General features: G+C 40.7%; 1 protein-coding gene across 1 annotated transcript in view; it reads right to left on the bottom strand.

Annotated features, from left to right (window-relative positions):
• Window positions 1–2,679: 2,679 nt before the first annotated feature.
• LOC118223137 (synaptopodin-2) overlaps window positions 2,680–6,747 on the bottom strand; it is a 28,403-nt gene continuing 24,335 nt past the window's right edge. Inside the window, exon 4 of the mRNA XM_035409313.1 lies at window positions 2,680–6,071. Within this exon, the coding sequence (XP_035265204.1) occupies window positions 5,463–6,071 (609 nt within the window). The 3' untranslated portion in view covers window positions 2,680–5,462. The remainder of the gene's footprint in view (window positions 6,072–6,747) is intronic.

The following is a 6,747-nucleotide window of genomic DNA, read 5'->3' as shown; positions in this document are numbered from 1 at the left end:
TAGCGGACAAGCGTGAAATGAACCTAGAAGCAACGTTACAGTTTACGGAGCAGACGAATATCTGAAAGTTTTATTATTATGTCCTGGTTCTTGTTCATAAAACACGATTATTATTATTATTATTATTATTATTATTATTATTATTAACCCCAAATTTTGCCATCCTTATTGACGGTTTCCCTATCCCACCTGTCTCTCAAGTAAAGAGCCTTGGTCTCAGACTCCACTCTCTCATTTGAGCCTCACATAAAACATGTCACCAGATACCCTTCTTAAATCTTTATTACATATCAAATCTCAAGCCCACCCTGTCTTACTCCACAACAGAAACTCAAATCCATGCTCTTGGTACATCATGGATTACTGTAACTCCAATCGCACTGGCATTCCAAAGAGATCAGCAAAATTCAATTAATCCAAAATACAGCTGCGAGAATTCTGACACACACGAAATCATACGATCACATCCCTGCAATTCTATGCAAACTAAAGTGGCTGACAATAACATACTGCATGCAATTCAAAACCCTCCTCCTAACCTACAATACACTCTATGATTTAGCTCCAGCCTACCTTACTGACCTTCTTCTAGACTACCCACCCACCCAATGATTTGAATTACATTAATATGCCTTGCACAGTATTTCTCATTCATAGGACATCATTTTGAAATTATTTTCAAGTTAAAATATAAACATCCCCTAAACCACCAAGTAATACAAATATTGATTAAAAATTAGTCCTTCAACAAAGGAATTAAAATGTAAAAAAAAAGGTAATTTAATCTGGTTTGTTAGGATAGAGTTTTAGCTCATGTACTCACAAGACTCATATCCTTTGGCCATATCATAGTCATCCTACCCAAATTGAAAACACATCAGAACCTGACTGAATCTTGTTATTTATTTTTTTCAAAGTATCCATATTAATATTTATATTTTTTACCACAAAACCTTGAGATTTTAAGTGCAGACAAATGCAATGATTAACCTCATTGGGTTATTATATGTCTTACCTCTGTGGACCTGTAGGTGGCAGTCTCTGCGTGCCGTTGAATAACACCGTGTCAGCATCTCATTGCCGTATCAGATCACGCGTCTGTTCAATATTACATTACTTAGTGGCTGAGCAGATGGCTTTATGCAAGGCAACTTATAAAGTTCACATTTTTCAAATATTATCCTTTTAGTATATCCAAATACTATCAATTTTTTACAGCTCGATATTTTCCTGAAGGCAAAGGTACACACTGTAATGGGCTAAAGAGCCTGTTCTTTTAATCCAGTTTTCTTGTGTTGTTATGTTCTCATGAGTATAACAGCAATGTGCATAGTAAGTATTTAATGCTCCTTTCTAGTAACAGTTCACAAACTCCATTTTCTTTAAGCCTTAAGCAGTTTTTTTTTTTTACATTTGAGAAATGGTTTGACAATTCTATATTTTAAAATATGTGGGGTGCTTTTTCATAAGGAGTGGGTCACAGAAAAGGTATTTGCTCATTAAGTGGCCCGTGAATTCTACTGTTTCAGTCTGCAGTGGCATACAGTTGCAGGTGAGTATAATTCTGTCCAAAAATGCAGCTCAAAGGTTAGACATTTTGAAATAGGTAATGATACAGAGCTTTACTCAAGCTGTCAAGTGATGAGAAGGATACATGGAAATGAATATTGAATTATGTAAATAAATGTATATATGCAGTGCCCTGCAATAGGATCCGAATCTTTGCTCAATTTTCACATTCCATTGCTTTCAAGATTTTATTTATGACAATTTAATAAAAATAGAAATCGCTTATTTCAAAGCTGTTCTATAAATATTTTTTGGAAACCAAAGGAAATTGTGCACCCCCACACTCGTTGTCAGCACACCCCCAGTTATTTACAGTTCCTGTGTGCCTGATACATATTTAAATGTACACACACACACACACACACACACACACGCAAGCACACACAACAACTATTTTTATTTATTTTTTTTAAATATATGAATGCATATTTTTTATGACAAGACAAGTCAGCCCACTTTGGTTTGTCATTTCATCAACTGTCTAGACTGGTGCTTTCCAAACTGTGGGTCATGAGAGACACTGAGGTTGATCACAAAATAAATATAAAAATATAATTTTCTGTATATTGCCTTCAATCCATAGTCACACACACTGGCAGAATTAAATACTGCACCAGGCACATACTATACATTCCACTAGCTACTACTCTGCATGTTGTTGTTTTGCTATATGTAAAAACATTTTAATTCCATATTTTAACAGTTTATTCAACACAATTTAATTGGGTGTATATTGCAGAATGATACATTTGCTAATTGAGTGGGCACAGCGTTTGTGAACTACTTGTATAAACAGTATCCAGCACCTTTTGGTGACCTTTACTCTTTTCACCTATAATGAGCAGAGTTGGGAAATGTCTAAATGCATGGAGTATTTATCAATGAAACTGTTCTCTGTTGTGGTCTGAAGTGGTTATGAAGTGGTCTTGTTGACTTTTTAAAATGTTGTCTGTAAACATGTTTTACACTTTGTCCTTATATTTTGTCAGCTTTTTGTCTTGAAGAAGAAACCTGAGAATTGCATTTATTTTAAAGCCACATTTTAGGAAAAATGTTGTTTGAATCCAAGCCAATGTATGGCAGAGGCAAATCAACGACAACAAAACAATAAGCTTTTTTCATATTTGATTGATGTACTTTATTTCTTTTAAAATAGGACAGCAGTAAAAAGATACAATGCACTGTGACTTTGGCTTTTGTTCGATGCATAGATATGCTGACAGACACAAGCAGTGCACATTGACAGTCAATTTAATTTCAATACAGTCAATGTAGGAAATGAACTGAAATTCAATGCAGGAATTTAAAACTCACCATAGAACACTTCGGACATTTGCTCACTTAATTTCCTGAAGGGATATGGAATTGACCTACATCCTGGGTAACAATTCAACATATTTTTTTTTTTACATTGAAGGTGTGGGGGGGGGGGGTGGTACTCTCAAGGAAGGTGCCAATTATATATGCAGCTGGCATGCATATCAATCAGAGTGTCTGTAAATACCACAGAATCTGCTGATGAGCATGCCTGCCGTGTCAGGGCACACGAGAAGAATCACTGGTCCGTGCGCCAGGAGGTCCAGCGCCTCGCAGAGACGCAGATGGCGCCCACCACGGTATCTCTGTGACACGTCCCATGAAATAGAACACTGGCTGAAGGTTAGAGTGCACAGATCGAGTTCGACGTCTCCGTGCCGCAAGCTTCGACAAGAGCTTTGTGGTTTAAACAAGGTCACATATTCGCCTCCTGGGATCTCAAAATGCCCAGGTGTTCAGGTATTCGGTGTGTTTGTGGGTGGGCAGAATTACACCGGCTTTCGCAACACCCAGGTGTATTCCAAGCAGTAATGCTAACAGACAAAATGTAAAGTGAAACACTTTTAATTAGTAAAATGAGTATCTAAAGTGACCATTAGTATAAGGCTTTATTGAATATAGAAAGAGCTTCACTATGTCATTGCAAACTTTTAAAATGCACTGGACCTTTTAACCAGTTAACCTGTGACTTCTCTTAAGCACACTCTATCTCTCATTGTCTACAATCTCCCCGTGTGAGTATTGTCCCTTTAGTATTTTGTCCCACAGCACTGGATCATACCCTTGTGAGCTTTGTCCCTTTAGCCATAATCATGCTACATCACGAAAACAGGAATTTAAACCAACAGCTGTCCTTACTGTTATGATTTCTCTTCCTGTATTGTGTTTATAAATCAGGAACTTAATCGTAACATCTTATTTATATAACAATGGTTGTTTATCCACTTACAACAGAATGGTGCTCTGTTCTGCCATGCTCTGCTTATTAGTGAAGATTTCCCCTAAGTCTGAGTAAAACACAGTTCATCTCCCATGACTACAATTAAACTTTCTGTTTACATGCTTTATTTTCTCACTAGTGTACCATCCATCAGAGAACACACAGATTACACATGCACTTACCATCAAACCTTGTCTCTATCTCTCCCATTTCCTCCACTCAACATTCTCAATACTTATGTCCCAGTCAAACCGGACATTCAGAAGAAAAAATACACTTCAAATCAATGCGATACAAAATATATACAGGGGTGTGAATACAGGTTATTGCACTGTTAAGTAGAATTCATTACTAGCCCTTTTCTTAGATAGCAGAGCTGCAGTAATTGTTTTCATGTTTTCAACATGAGAAGTGACTAACTGTGCAACTGAAGATATAAATTAGGATGCTGATTTATAAAAATGAATGGAATGGTAAAAGAATGCTCATGATGGTATTTGAATGGTGTCCACGACATGGGTCACAATCCACTCGTGAGTCCTGAGTCAGTTTTTGGTGGGGCACAGAGGACATCACTTCTTGAAGATTGTGGGGTGTTGTTTTACAGCACTTATCTATGGCCTTTTTTGACAGCTGTAACATAGACTTTCAAGGAAATCGATCAAGTGGACACCACTGGGCTATTCTCGGTCACAGGGACCGCCTCCTAAATTATTGTCCAATGAGAGGAATAGCCCAGGCTTCACTGACGCCCACTCTAAAAGTAACAATGGTGATTTACTATATCTACACAGCCCCTTTCACAACCGTAAAGAGCTTTTACAGTGAAGCAGGGAACCACCACCAATGCGTGGTCATTTTGCCATTTTGCACCAAAATGCTCGCCACACATCATTGTGGATGACCAAGGAATTACTACGCCAATTAAACTTGGGGATAAAAGTGCTTTCCTGGAAAAGGACCGGAACCTTTGCCCTTGGTCATTTGCTGGGTAATATTCACCAGCGTCGAGACTTGAAAAAATTACGCTGAGGAACAGTCACACTAAAATCCATAACCTGTCATATTTACACATAGCCATATAACATAAAGATTAGGACAACAGCTGTTGAAACAGCACTGGCAACAGCTTTTGTGAATCAAGAGACTTACAGTATAATGAAAATCACAGACTAAATGCTTTTCTCCCCCCTGTCCACATCACAGTCACTTCTTTGGTTCCTGGAATCCACTTTGGTATGACTCAGTTGGTCCACTGTATTTTTTATTTTTTTGCTCCTTTTTAAACACATGTTTAAGAGAGCTGGAATGGAGTCTAATTGCAATGTGTTTTTCCTTTAACTTGGAATAATGATCAAGGTCTTCACAGATGTCTCAGATGTCAGATGTGTGTGTGTGTGTGTGTGTGTGTGTGTGTTTGTGTATACTCCAGCCACTTGCTGGACTGATATGGTAAACTAAAAAAAATAAAAAAGTAACACTTCTTCAAATGCGGCCAAAGTCCATTGCACTGGAAATTTGGACCTCCTGAGATCTGGAGTCTTGAATTTGAATTTGTAGTCTTGGAGTCGCTTCTGGAGGGGAGGGGAGGGGAGGGGAGGGGGGCAGTGGGAGGTTATACTGCTCGTGAGAGCCCCTACAGGTCGGCAGAGATGCTGCCCCTCTTGATCCTCAGGCTTCCTCCCCATCCTCGGGGGCAGGTGTTGTAGCTGCGTAACCCTGGCGACCGCAGGCCCGAATCCTCCGACTCCAGGGAGGCGTCGGAGTCGGTGAGCGAACGCGTCGCGTAGAGGCGCACGGGAGACCGCATCGAACGCGTCGGGGTGGGCGGCGGGCTCGTAAAGGTGGGCGAATGGCTGCCCAGGGGGCGGGGCTGGAAGGGGCTGAGGCAGGCGGCCCTCCCGTTCTGGCCACCGGGGGAGGGGCTGTTCTTGCGCTTGGCGGCGTTGATGATGTTCTGCGCCAGGAGGCGGCGATTGGCCTTGGCGTCTGGGCCGGCGAGCGGGGACTGGCACCGCGCCTCCTGGGAAGGGGAGAGGGGGGAAGAAAAGGAAGAGGGATGGAGGGAGCGGGAGGAGGAGGAGGAAGGCGGCGGGACGGGAGATGCAGGGCGGAACTTGAGCCCCCCCGCCAGGGCCTCGGGGCTGCTGAACCTCCGCAGCTGCTGCGACAAGGTGGGCGTTGCCGTGGGAACGGGCGTGGTGCGCGTGGGCGTAGTGGGGGTGGGGAGAGACTCCCTTCTGGTCTGCATGAGACAAAAGATAAAATGTCTGCATTAATAATTTTCTATTTAATTTAACAGTGCCCTAGATTCAATTAGTTCTCAACCTGAACTGCAAATCCCATAAATTAGCATACACAAACTACAGCTGTAACCACTTCTTCAAAAAGTTCAGGGAAAATAAATATTTACTTGCAGAACTGTGCTTGTGAAGAAAGCACCATTTCACTTGCATCTATTTGTCAGCCAGTTAAGGGATTGAGCCCACAACGCAGTATATAAGTGTAAAATGGAATGAATGTTTTTTCACTCCCATCACAGCACATTCAGTCCACAGAAAGTTCCAGAAAGTGGTCACATTTGAGCAGAAAGCCAACGCTCATCATTCAGAGAGCCTTTCCCAGTATGCAGTCGACTGGACAGAGAACATTCCGCAATTACTCTGTCTTTGAGCGCTAAAGGAAACTGAAAATAGTTTCTTGGAATTTTTTTGAAAGATAAGACTCCTTTTTGCACTGTCAAGGCCTGAGAAGAGTAATGAAATAATTACAGGTTATTTTACTTTCTAAAAGAAGAAAAAACCTCTATAATGAAACAACCACATAAGCCACATTTTATTTCTCTTAATTTGCGCAGGCTGACCAAATCTTTTTTTTTGGACTTGGAGACTGTAGTCTATAATGTGGCTTTTTACATAATG

Source organism: Anguilla anguilla, chromosome 3 (genome assembly GCF_013347855.1).
Source record: "Anguilla anguilla isolate fAngAng1 chromosome 3, fAngAng1.pri, whole genome shotgun sequence".
Lineage (NCBI taxonomy): Eukaryota > Metazoa > Chordata > Actinopteri > Anguilliformes > Anguillidae > Anguilla > Anguilla anguilla.
The sequence above is the reverse complement of the archived record's forward strand: the minus strand, read 5'-3'. Positions and strand labels throughout refer to the sequence as shown.